General features: G+C 45.2%; 1 protein-coding gene across 1 annotated transcript in view; it reads right to left on the bottom strand.

Moving 5' to 3' along the window:
* The window catches only part of LOC139551908 (FRAS1-related extracellular matrix protein 2-like), a 275,653-nt gene that overhangs the window by 30,768 nt on the left and 231,779 nt on the right, over positions 1 to 13,106 (bottom strand). The window contains exons 21-23 of the mRNA XM_071363246.1: positions 12,585 to 12,684; positions 5,325 to 5,456; positions 4,487 to 4,818 (exon numbers count right to left, since the gene is read on the bottom strand). Of these exons, the coding sequence (XP_071219347.1) occupies positions 4,487 to 4,818; positions 5,325 to 5,456; positions 12,585 to 12,684 (564 nt within the window). The remainder of the gene's footprint in view (positions 1 to 4,486; positions 4,819 to 5,324; positions 5,457 to 12,584; positions 12,685 to 13,106) is intronic.

Genomic DNA, 13,106 nt, shown 5'->3' with positions numbered 1-13,106 from the left:
GTCAATGTGCAGGGGTACAGGGTAGTCATTTATAAAGTGACTATGAATAGATAATAAACAGCGAGTATCAGCAGTGTAAAAATAAACGGGGGGGGGGGGGGGGGTATGTAAATAGTCCAGGTTTTCATTTGATTAATTGTTCAGCAGTCTTATGGCTTGCTGTGAGGTAGCAGAGAGAACAGTGTATGACTTGGGTGACTGGAGTCTTTGACAATTTTTTGGGCTTTCCTCTGACACCGCCTGGTATAGAGGTCCTGGATGACAGGAAGCTTGACCCCAGTGATGTACTGGGCCGTACGCACCATCCACTGTAGCGCCTTACGGTCAGATGCCGAGCAGTTGCCATACCAGGTGGTGATGCAACTGGTCAGGATGCTCTTGATGGTGTCGCTGTAGAACATTTTAAGGATCTGGGGACCCATGCCAAATCTTTTCAGTGACATCTCCTTGATCAGGCTGTTGATTGTGGCCTGTGGAGTGTTGTTCCACTCCTCTTCAATGGCTGTGTGAAGTTGCTGGATATTGGCGGGAACTGAAACACGCTGTTCGAAAACACATTGATCCAGAGCATCCCAAACATGCTCAATGGGTGACATGTCTGGTGAGTATGCAGGCCATAGAAGGAACATTGTCAGCTTCCAGGAATTATGTCCAGATCCTTGCGACATGGGGGCCGTGCATTATTATGCTGAAGCATGAGGTGATGGCGGCGAATGAATGGCACGACAACGGGCCTCAGGATCACGTCACGGTGACCATTTGCCCACTGATGTCGGTCACGACGCCAAACTGCAGACAGGTCAAGACCCTGTTGTATTCACCATACACGCTTTCACTTATCCACCGCATGCCTAGAATCTGCACTAATACTTTCATAATTCCATGTGATACTTAGAACCCTGGTTAAGGGTTACATTGTGATACTTAGAACCCTGGTTAAGGGTTACATTGTGATACTTAGAACCCTGGTTAAGGGTTACATTGTGATACTTAGAACCCTGGTTAAGGATTACATTGTGATACTTAGAACCCTGGTTAAGGGTTACATTGTGATACTTAGAACCCGAGTTAAGGGTTACATTGTGATACTTAGAACCCTGGTTAAGGGTTACATTGTGAAGAAGTCTACATTTGGCTACATGAGCTTCGCTGAGACGGTTTCTGACCGTTTGTACAGAAATTCTTCGGTTGTGCAAACTCACAGTTTCATCAGCTGTCCGGGTGGCTGGTCACAGACGTTCCCGCAGGTGAAGAAGCAGGATGTGGAGATCCCGGGCTGGCGTGGTTACACGTGTTCTGCGGTTGTGAGGCCGGTTGCCAAATCCTCTAAAAACAACGCTGGAAGCGTCTTATGGTAGAGAAATTAACATTCAATTTTCTGGCAACAGCTCTGGTTGGCATTGCTGCAGTCAGCATGCAAATTCTTGAGACATCTGTGGCATTTTGTTGGCTGACAAAACTGCAAAACATTTTTTGGGCCTTTTAATGTCTCCAGCACGAAATTACAGTGGTTTAGTTACATTAAAATAATGATTCCAAACTGATCTTCACACAAGACTTTCACATTTATGTATCCAAATGTTTCTTCTAAAAATAATTTACTTAAAAGCCACGACCTAAATAAGCCACAACCCCCGGCTGCCCCGGCTGCCGACGCTCCACTTCTCCATCACTATGCAACGTGGCATGTTCTTGACGCGTTGAAAGGAATGTAGAAAGGTCCATTCAATTTAATATTATTTGAGCTCAGACAAATGGAATATTATTTGAGCCCAGACAAATGGAATATTATTTGAGCCCAGACAAATGGAATATTATTTGAGCTCAGACAAATGGAATATTATTTGAGCTTGGACAAATGTAATATGTTAAATGAACGACCAGCTACACCAATCAGTAAAAGTACCTCAAATGAACAACAGTCTTTTTCTACAGTGTATCAGTTACACCTCAGCAAATTCAAAAAGCTTGTTGTGTACAAGTTTAGAACTAAATGATGACATTCACTTTGACGGGTGGGCAGAAATATAAACCGTTAGGCCACGCCCCCAATAAGCCACGCCTCCAACTCTTCTGATAGGCTACCGCCGCTACATTTCCCCCCACAGTTTTTCAATATGCACGTGATGTTGAAAGCAATTTAGAAGCTTTCATTCAATTTTTAAATAATCACATCGATCAGTCAAATGTGTTATTTGATTTCAGACACATTTATTATGACAGGTTGAACAAACCAAAGTGTAATTTTCAATAAAAGCACTTCTGTCACGTGTGCTCCCTCTCCGGCCTCTAGGTCACCAGGCTGCTCGTTATGGCGCACACCTGTCACCATCGTTACGCGGACCTGCATCAGACTCACCTGGACTCCATCACTTCCTTGTTTACCTGCCCTATTATATGTCATTCCCTTTGGATCCTTCTCCAGGTGTCACTGTTTCTGTGTCATGTCTGTGTGCTGTTCGAGGTTCTTTGGTTTGAATGATGTTAATTTATTAAAAACACTCACTCTCTGAACTTGCTTCCTGACTCTCAGCGCACATCGTTACAACTTCAGACGAACAACAGCGTCGTCTCACTTTTTATAGAGAGCAGAGGTCAGAATTCTCCTGCTGTGTTAGTGGATGTTGTTAACGGATAATAGATCCTTTCTCCACACACACACACACACACACACACACACACACACACACACACACACACACACACACACACACACACACACACACACACTAGACGGAGTGTGGTGTCAGGAAAATAACCTCACACTCAACGTCAACAAAACAAAGGAGATGATTGTGGACTTCAGGAAACAGCAGAGGGAGCACCCCCCTATCCACATCAACGGGTCAGTAGTGGAGAAGGTGGAAAGTTTTAAGTTCCTCGGTGTACACATCACGGACAAACTGAATTGGTCCACCCACACAGACAGCGTTGTGAAGAAGGCGCAGCAGCGCCTCTTCAACCTCAGGAGGCTGAAGAAATTCGGCTTGTCACCAAAAGCACTCACAAACTTCTACAGATGCACAATCGAGAGCATCCTGTCGGGCTGTATCACCGCCTGGTACGGCAACTGCTCCGCCCACAACCGTAAGGCTCTCCAGAGGGTAGTGAGGTCTGCAGAACGCACCACCGGGGGCAAACTACCTGCCCTCCAGGACACCTACACCACCCGATGTCACAGGAAGGCCATAAAGATCATCAAGGACAACAACCACCCAAGCCACTGCCTGTTCACCCCGCTATCATCCAGAAGGCGAGGTCAGTACAGGTGCATCAAAGCAGGGACCGAGAGACTGAAAAACAGCTTCTATCTCAAGGCCATCAGACTGTTAAACAGCCACCACTAACATTTAGCGGCCGCTGCCAACATACTGACTCAACTCCAGCCACTTTAAAAATGGGAATTGATGGAAATTATGTAAAAATGTACCACTAGCCACTTTAAACAATGCCACTTAATATAATGTTTACATACCCTACATTACCCATCTCATATGTATATACTGTACTCTATATCATCTACTGCATCTTGCCATCTTTATGTAATACATGTACCACTAGCCACTTTAAACTATGCCACTTTATGTTTACATACCCTACAGTACTCATCTCATATGTATATACCGTACTCTATACCATCTACTGCATCTTGCCATGCCGTTCTGTACCACCACTCATTCATATATCTTTATGTACATATTCTTTATCCCTTTACACTTGTGTGTGTGTATAAGGTAGTAGTTGTGGAATTGTTAGGTTAGATTACTTGTTGGTTATTACTGCATTGTCGGAACTAGAAGCACAAGCATTTCGCTACACTCGCATTAACATCTGCTAACCATGTGTATGTGACTAATAAAAAATTTGATTTGACACACACACACACACACACACACACACACACACACACACACACACACACACACACACACACACACACACACACACACACACACACACACACACACACACACACACACACACACACACACACACACACACACACACACACACACACACACACACACACGTTCCAGTGGCCCACAGATCAAAGGCTGAGTGCAGGACAGGAGAGCCAGAGAGAGAAACTTTAGTTGATTATCTATTTCACTTGCTTTGGCAATGTACAAGTATGTTTCCCTTGAATTTAATTGAGAGAGAGGGAGAGGGGTCAGACTCCTCCAGGACCACAGCAATAACAGCAGTCTGTGTAATTGGAGCACTGAGAGTGGATAGTTCAACTACATACAGGTGAACCCACACAGAGACACAGACACAAGCATAGACATACACTTACTAACAACAGATGTGCATGCACATAAAAACACACACACACACACACACACACACACACACACACACACACACACACACACACACACACACACACACACACACACACACACACACACACACACACACACACACACACACACACACACACACACACACACACACACACACACACAACCCTCCCCCCTCTCACCTGTCCGTCTGTCCTGATGGTCCCTCCACAGTCGGTGAGTAGTTCAGACATGTTATAGTAGCTGGTGAATCCCCATAGACAGGCCTCTAGGTTGAGATTCTTATAGAAACGCAATGTGTTGTCCCCCCGCATTGGGGTGCTGTACTGGTAGGGGAAGGTGTCGCCCACGCTCTCCGCGTTCCTCGCCGTTGCGGTGATAAAGCCGTGACCCGTGGTGACCTCGCTGTAGTCTAGCAGGTTGGAGCAGCGGTGGTTGCCAACACGAGTACCGTCAGGGCTGAGGGTGAGCTCCATGTTAGACAGAGGATGGGTTGAGATGACCGGTAGCATGCCTGAAAGAGAGAGACAGAGGGAGGGGCAGGGAGAGAGAGAAAAAGAGAGGGAGAGAGAGAGCGAGACAGACGGAGAGAAAAAGAAAGGGAGAGAGAGAGAAAAAGAGACAGAGAGCGAGAGAGGGAGAGAGAGAGACAGACAGACAGAAAAAGAAAGGGAGAGAGAGACAGACAGACAGAGAGAAAAAGAAAGGGAGAGAGAGAGATGAAGAGAGAAAAAGAGACAGAGAAAGAGAGGAGGGAGAGTTTATGGTTACTGTTTTTGCATGGGGTTTTGCATGGGGTTGTCTGTGTGTGTGTGTGTGTGTGTGTGTGTGTGTGTGTGTGTGTGTGTGTGTGTGTGTGTGTGTGTGTGTGTGTGTGTGTGTGTGTGTGTGTGTGTGTGTGTGTGTGTGTGTGTGTGTGTGTGTGTGTGTGTGTGTGTGTGTGTGTGTGTAGAGTGAGTGCAGCGTGTGCCCGTGTGTTTGTGCGTGTGCAAGCGAGCGTGTGTGTGTGTGTGGTCTTACCATCAATGTGTGGCATGGCAACAGTGAGTTTAAGGAGGTTGGGGTGGTCTGGGTCCTCTGCTCCGGTGTAGCGTAGCTTGGCAGAGAAGGGCCCAGCGCCCACCGTGCCCACCTTACGAGGCTGGCACATACCTACACAGACACAGGAAAACATTGTTTTTAACCTCTTGGCGCACGGATCCCTTCAAAATACAATTCACACATTACATCTGAGATGACTGTCTATTCATTTCATTACAATGATCTAACTATCAATTGATACAACTGCTCAAAATGATAAGTAACTGTTGCATTAATCAACCTTTTGGCGCACAGATCCCTTTAGCGGGATCATTTACGCAAACATCCGCTGAATTGCAGAGCTCCAAATAAATAAAAAAAATTACTAAAAATATTTATTTTCATGAAATCGCAAGTGAAATATACCAAAACACAGCTTAGCTTGTTGTTAATCCACCTATCGTGTCAGATTTTGAAAATATGCTTTACAGCGAAAGCAATCCAAGCGTTTGTGAGTTTATCGATCACTAGACAAAACATTAAGAACACCTAGCAGCCATGTAGATTGGTCACGAAAGTCCGAAAAGCAATAAAATTAATCGCTTACCTTTGATGATCTTCGGATGTTTGCACTCACGAGACTCCCAGTTACACAATAAATTTCCTTTGTTCGATAAATATTATTTTTATATCCAAAAACCTCCATGTGGTTGGTGCGTTATGTTCAGAAATCAACAGGATCCACACGAAAATTCCAAATAGTATCCGTAAAGTTCGTAGAAACATGTCAAACGTTTTTTATAATCAATCCTCAGGTTGTTTTTAGCATAAAAAATCTATCATATTTCAACCGGACGGTAAACTATTCAATAACAGAGATAAAGAAAATGTCGAGCTACAACTTCGCACGCATTAACTAATCGAAGGACACCTGGCTATCCACTGACGCGTTTTGATAAATCTCGCAAATTTTTCTGAATAAAAGCTTGAACCTATGTCTAAAGCCTGTTCACAGCCTGTGGAAGCCATTGGAAAAGGAATCTGGTTGATATCCCTTTAAAAATGGAGGATAGGCAGGCAATGGAACAGGGATTTTTCAAAATAAGAGCCACTTCCGGGTTGGATTTCCTCAGGTTTTCACCTGCAAAATCAGTTCTGTTATACTCACAGACAATATTTTGACAGTTTTGGAAACTTTAGAGTGTTTTCTATCCTAATCTGTCAATTATATGCATATTCTAGCATCTGGGCCTGAGAAATAGAACGTTATTTTTCCAAACATAAAAATTCTGCCTCCTAGCGCCAAGAAGTTTTAAGAAAACTATTTATTACATAAAACTAGTGTAGGGTGACATTGTGAGGGTTTAGGCCTAGGGTATCAAGCTTTATACTGTAAGTCCTGTAGAACTACACTTTTATTGATTGATTGATTGATTGACACACACTCACACACACACTCTTTCACAATAACCACATAAGTTGCTGCTACTGTCTATTATAAAAAGCAGGATAAAGTGACAAAGGAGGCTACATTTTATTTTATTTTAGCGGTTCTTGCGTTGCAATTACATAGAAATCAGCATCTATCGCGCCATACCACAATAAACATAACGTTTGAATGCAGAGAGTCCGAGATCATTGAGTGCTTTTGAAGTGACAGGTTGGTGTGAAAGCTGTACCCTATCTCAGCTAAAATAGGCGCCTGCAAGCAGTCGTAAGAACAAATATTCAGCAGGAGGCAGGCAGGAGAGATGCAAATGAGTGTAGGGATTTATTTACACAGCGCTGGTGTTTCAAAGATGACAGACATATTTATAAATATATATATATACACAAAAGTTCTGAATTCAAGATATCAGCATTCAAAGCATTCAAAGCCTCTCATCAGTCTAAACAAAAAAAGCACAGGGTTCTACCGTGCTCAGATACAGCCTCCCCTTGAGTTACCCAAAATATGGGGTTCTACCAGGCTCAGATACAGCCTCCCCTTGAGTTACCCAAAAAGTGGGGTTCTACCAGGATCAGATACAGCCTCTCCTTGAGTTACCCAAAATATGGGGTTCTAACAGGCTCAGATACAGCCTCCCCTTGAGTTACCCAAAAAGTGGGGTTCTACCAACCTCAGATACAGCCTCTCCTTGAGTAATTGTCTGCATCATTTCCAATCGCCCATATATATTTTTTTGAATATATAATTTCCTTCTTCATTATTTTCCCCTAACCATACCACCTCTCCCCTAATTGGAGTACACTAATGGACAACAAGACTTAGTCTTCTACTTCCAGCTTATACATACTATATATACATATGACAGAAAAGGTATATTTAAGATATAAGGCCCGAGGGTTGTGTGGTATATGGCCAATATACCACGGCTAAGGGCTGTTCTTATGCACGACGCAACGCAGAGCGCCTGGATACAGCCCTTAGCCGTGGTATATTGGCAATATGCCATAAACACCCGAGGTGACTTATTGCTATTAGAAACTGGTTACAAAACGTAATTAGAGCAATACAAATATTTCTCGGGTTATACCGGTGGTATACGGTCTGATATATCACAGCTTACAGCCAATCAGCATTCAGGGCTCGAATCACCCAGTTTATAATTTACATAATTTTTTATTTATTTATTTGTTTTTAGTCCCACCCTTCAGCTACCCTCAACACCTCCCATCTATCGCTGAAAAACATCCAGTATCGATTTCTAATATACTGTATATATTCGGACCGTATTGATTAATTAGCCAAATCTGTTTGTGGTCCAATAGCATATTTAAAATGATCCACTTTCCATCTGCTTGGACAGTTTGCACATTCTAATTCTAAATTAATGTTAATTAATATCATCACCCTCTTTTGAGTTTCTTTGCCCATGGGAGAAGTCTATCTTTACATTACAGCTTGTGATTCCATCCTATACTGTCGCATAACCTCATTACCAAAAAAGCAACAGATGTGGGACGCATACACACATCCACCCCACCTCTCCTACCTAAAGACCTCTACCCTGCTCTCACATCCACCCCACCTCTCCTTCCTAAAGATCTCTACCCTGCTCTCACATCCACCCCACCTCTCCTACCTAAAGACCTCTACCCTGCTCTCACATCCACCCCACCTCTCCTACCTAAAGACCTCTACCCTGCTCTCACATCCACCCCACCTCTCCTTCCTAAAGATCTCTACCCTGCTCTCACATCCACCCCACCTCTCCTACCTAAAGACCTCTACCCTGCTCTCACATCCACCCCACCTCTCCTACCTAAAGACCTCTACCCTGCTCTCACATCCACCCCACCTCTCCTACCTAAAGACCTCTACCCTGCTCTCACATCCACCCCACCTCTCCTACCTAAAGACCTCTACCCTGCTCTCACATCCACCCCACCTCTCCTTCCTAAAGATCTCTACCCTGCTCTCACATCCACCCCACCTCTCCTTCCTAAAGATCTCTACCCTGCTCTCACATCCACCCCACCTCTCCTACCTAAAGACCTCTACCCTGCTCTCACATCCACCCCACCTCTCCTACCTAAAGACCTCTACCCTGCTCTCACATCCACCCCACCTCTCCTACCTAAAGACCTCTACCCTGCTCTCACATCCACCCCACCTCTCCTACCTAAAGACCTCTACCCTGCTCTCACATCCACCCCACCTCTCCTACCTAAAGACCTCTACCCTGCTCTCACATCCACCCCACCTCTCCTTCCTAAAGATCTCTACCCTGCTCTCACATCCACCCCACCTCTCCTTCCTAAAGATCTCTACCCTGCTCTCACATCCACCCCACCCCTCCTACCTAAAGACCTCTACCCTGCTCTCACATCCACCCCACCTCTCCTACCTAAAGACCTCTACCCTGCTCTCACATCCACCCCACCTCTCCTACCTAAAGACCTCTACCCTGCTCTCACATCCACCCCACCTCTCCTACCTAAAGACCTCTACCCTGCTCTCACATCCACCCATAGACCGACCTACACCCACTCTAAAAACACACACACACACACACACACACACACACACACACACACACACACACACACACACACACACACACACACACACACACACACACACACACACACACACACACACACACACACACACACACACACACACACACACACACACACACACACAATGTTCAACAGCTGTTCCATCCCTGAGCCCAACTCAAGAGAAGATGTGTGAATGCATATACAGTTGTAGCTGTTTGAGAAGGCATGCCAAATAGAGCAGGAATGAGAAGGCATGCCAAATAGAGCAGGAATGAGAAGGCATGCCAAATAGAGCAGGAATGAGAAGGCGTGCCAAATAGAGCAGGAATGAGAAGGCGTGCCAAATAGAGCAGGAATGAGAAGGCGTGCCAAATAGAGCAGGAATGAGAAGGCGTGCCAAATAGAGCAGGAATGAGAAGGCGTGCCAAATAGAGCAGGAATGAGAAGGCATGCCAAATAGAGCAGGAATGAGAAGGCGTGCCAAATAGAGCAGGAATGAGAAGGCGTGCTAAATAGAGCAGGAATGAGAAGGCATGCCAAATAGAGCAGGGATGAGAAGGTGTGCCAAATAGAGCAGGAATGAGAAGGCCCTACATGGGGCTTTGTTGAAGCAGGTAAGGGAGCATTCTCTCCCAACGATGCACAGTGGACACTGGGGTTTGTCTCCAGACCCCCCCAGCAGTGACAACTTTTGTGCCACACCCAGGGAAATGGTCAGAGTGGTGAAGTCATTTTCTCTCCAAGCCCAGAGAAATGGTCAGGACACACCCTCTCCTCTCCAGGCCCAGGGAAATGGTCAGGACACACCCTCTCCTCTCCAGGCCCAGGGAAATGGTCAGGACACACCCTCTCCTCTCCAGGCCCCAGAGAGAGCTGTGATGAAAACTTCACCCCCCCCCCCCCCCCCCCCCATCATCATAGGGCAGACACTCCTGTAGAGCTCTCCACAGGACTGGTTCCGACTGGTTAACTTGACCCCGCCCTTATAAACCCAAATCAAATATTACAGGAGGAGGCGTATCATGTTATTCACTTACCACAGAGATGAGAAGCGGTTTATGGAAACCCAAAGAAGTCATACCTAAAAGCCCTAGTTGCCCCCCTTCACACCGCAGCGCGCACGGTCCGTTGTGCTGGCACAGAGATACAGATCATTCTTTTAGCACTAATGTGCGACTCAGTCATTTAAACTTTTTTTTTAGTTGCTATTTTTATATAGGGACATAATTAAAACTGAGGGGGCACACGTTTGAACTGAGGGGGCACACGTTTGAACTGAGGGGGCACACGTTTGAACTGAGGGGGCACAAGTTTGAACTGAGGGGGCACACGTTTGAACAGAGGGGGCACAAGTTTGAACTGAGGGGGCACAAGATTGAACTGAGGGGGCACAAGTTTGAACTGAGGGGGCACAAGATTGAACTGAGGGGGCACAAGATTGAACTGAGGGGGCACACGTTTGAACTGAGGGGGCACAAGTTTGAACTGAGGGGGCACAAGATTGAACTGAGGGGGCACACGTTTGAACTGAGGGGGCACAAGTTTGAACTGAGGGGGCACAAGTTTGAACTGAGGGGGCACAAGTTTGAACTGAGGGGGCACAAGTTTGAACTGAGGGGGCACACGTTTGAACTGAGGGGGCACACGTTTGAACTGAGGGGGCACACGTTTGAACTGAGGGGGCACAAGTTTGAACTGAGGGGGCACAAGTTTGAACTGAGGGGGCTAAGCCTCCTCTAGCCCCATCGTGGAGCTGGGTACACTAATATCCATCCTGTTGCCTAGTCACTTTATCCCTACCTATATGTATATAGCTACCTCCATTTCCTCGTACTCCTGCACATCGACTCGTTACTGGTACTAGCTGTATTTGCCATGTTATTTTTAACTCGTTATTCTTTATTCACTGTGTATTCACTCCTTGTTTTACTATTTCAAAAACGTTTTACAATTATCTTTAACTCTGCATTGTTGGGAAAAGGACCCATAAGGAAGTATTTCACTGTTAGTCTACACCTGTTGCTTATGATTTACCTTCCTCACCTTCCTCCAGACTAACAGTAGCTATGGGACTGCTGAGCTCCAGTCCTCATTTAAATATAGATTATAGTCTGATTGATTGGTTGGTCTCCTCACCTTCCTCCAGACTAACAGTAGCTATGGGACTGCTGAGCTCCAGTCCTCATTTAAATATAGATTATAGTCTGATTGATTGGTTGGTCTCCTCACCTTCCTCCAGACTAACAGTAGCTATGGGACTGCTGAGCTCCAGTCCTCATTTAAATATAGATTATAGTCTGATTGATTGGTTGGTCTCCTCACCTTCCTCCAGACTAACAGTAGCTATGGGACTGCTGAGCTCCAGTCCTCATTTAAATATAGATTATAGTCTGATTGATTGATTGGTCTCCTCACCTTCCTCCAGACTAACAGTAGCTATGGGACTGCTGAACTCCAGTCCTCATTTAAATATAGATTATAGTCTGATTGATTGGTTGGTCTCCTCACCTTCCTCCAGACTAACAGTAGCTATGGGACTGCTGAGCTCCAGTCCTCATTTAAATATAGATTATAGTCTGATTGATTGGTTGGTCTCCTCACCTTCCTCCAGACTAACAGTAGCTATGGGACTGCTGAGCTCCAGTCCTCATTTAAATATAGATTATAGTCTGATTGATTGGTTGGTCTCCTCACCTTCCTCCAGACTAACAGTAGCTATGGGACTGCTGAGCTCCAGTCCTCATTTAAATATAGATTATAGTCTGATTGATTGATTGGTCTCCTCACCTTCCTCCAGACTAACAGTAGCTATGGGACTGCTGAACTCCAGTCCTCATTTAAATATAGATTATAGTCTGATTGATTGGTTGGTCTCCTCACCTTCCTCCAGACTAACAGTAGCTATGGGACTGCTGAGCTCCAGTCCTCATTTAAATATAGATTATAGTCTGATTGATTGGTTGGTCTCCTCACCTTCCTCCAGACTAACAGTAGCTATGGGACTGCTGAGCTCCAATCCTCATTTAAATATAGATTATAGTCTGATTGATTGGTTGGTCTCCTCACCTTCCTCCAGACTAACAGTAGCTATGGGACTGCTGAGCTCCAGTCCTCATTTAAATATAGATTATAGTCTGATTGATTGGTTGGTCTCCTCACCTTCCTCCAGACTAACAGTAGCTATGGGACTGCTGAGCTCCAGTCCTCATTTAAATATAGATTATAGTCTGATTGATTGATTGGTCTCCTCACCTTCCTCCAGACTAACAGTAGCTATGGGACTGCTGAGCTCCAGTCCCTCGTCTTTGTTAGAGTTGACGGCCCTGGCAGCACACTGCACCCTGGAGCCGGCCTGGAGAGACAGACACATCATCAATCAGTACAGTCAACTCCATCACATCAGTACAGTCAACTCAATCACATCAGTACAGTCAACTCCATCACATCAGTACAGTCAACTCAATCACATCAGTACAGTCAACTCAATCACATCAGTACAGTCAACTCCATCACACCAGTACAGTCAACTCAATCACATCAATACAGTCAACTCAATCACATCAGTACAGTCAACTTAATCACATCAGTACAGTCAACTCAATCACATCAGTACAGTCAACTCAATCACATCAATACAGTCAACTCAATCACATCAGTACAGTCAACTCCATCACACCAGTACAGTCAACTCAATCACATCAATACAGTCAACTCAATCACATCAGTACAGTCAACTCAATCACATCAGTACAGTCAACTCAATCACATCAATAC

Source organism: Salvelinus alpinus, chromosome 24 (genome assembly GCF_045679555.1).
Source record: "Salvelinus alpinus chromosome 24, SLU_Salpinus.1, whole genome shotgun sequence".
In the NCBI taxonomy this organism is placed as follows: domain Eukaryota; kingdom Metazoa; phylum Chordata; class Actinopteri; order Salmoniformes; family Salmonidae; genus Salvelinus; species Salvelinus alpinus.
This window is presented reverse-complemented; position numbering and strand designations above follow the sequence as displayed.